This window comes from Buceros rhinoceros, unplaced genomic scaffold (assembly GCF_000710305.1).
Source record: "Buceros rhinoceros silvestris isolate BGI_N320 unplaced genomic scaffold, ASM71030v1 scaffold26334, whole genome shotgun sequence".
In the NCBI taxonomy this organism is placed as follows: domain Eukaryota; kingdom Metazoa; phylum Chordata; class Aves; order Bucerotiformes; family Bucerotidae; genus Buceros; species Buceros rhinoceros.
The window spans coordinates 1-312 of NW_010407995.1; the positions used below are offsets into that span (position 1 = coordinate 1).

At 63.8% G+C, this 312-nt stretch overlaps 1 protein-coding gene across 1 annotated transcript in view; it reads right to left on the reverse strand.

Annotated features, from left to right (window-relative positions):
• Nucleotides 1–38: 38 nt before the first annotated feature.
• CLU (clusterin) overlaps nt 39–312 on the reverse strand; it is a gene marked incomplete at both ends in the record, with an annotated part of 1,997 nt that continues 1,723 nt past the window's right edge. Inside the window, 1 exon segment of the mRNA XM_010134728.1 lies at nt 39–152. Within this exon segment, the coding sequence (XP_010133030.1) occupies nt 39–152 (114 nt within the window).

Here is a 312-nt window from a genome sequence, read left to right on the forward strand (position 1 = left end):
CTCCCCGTCCCCTCGACACATCCCTCCAGCCGGCTCACCCACGTTGAGGATCTCGCGGCACTTCTCACACTCATCCCGCATCTGCAGGCAGCCGGCCGAGTTGCGCCGGATCTCCCGACACACCATGCGATCGTCGCTGAAGTTACGGGACTCTGCGGAAAGATGAGCCCAGCCTCAGCACCCCGAAAACCCACGGGTGCCCTAAACCACCCCTGCCCCCAGACCCAACCCCCGCAGGGTGCCACACAGGGCGGGGGGACGGAAAAGTGCGTAAGTGCTTCCTTTGGGTGATTTGGACACTCCACGCTGCTT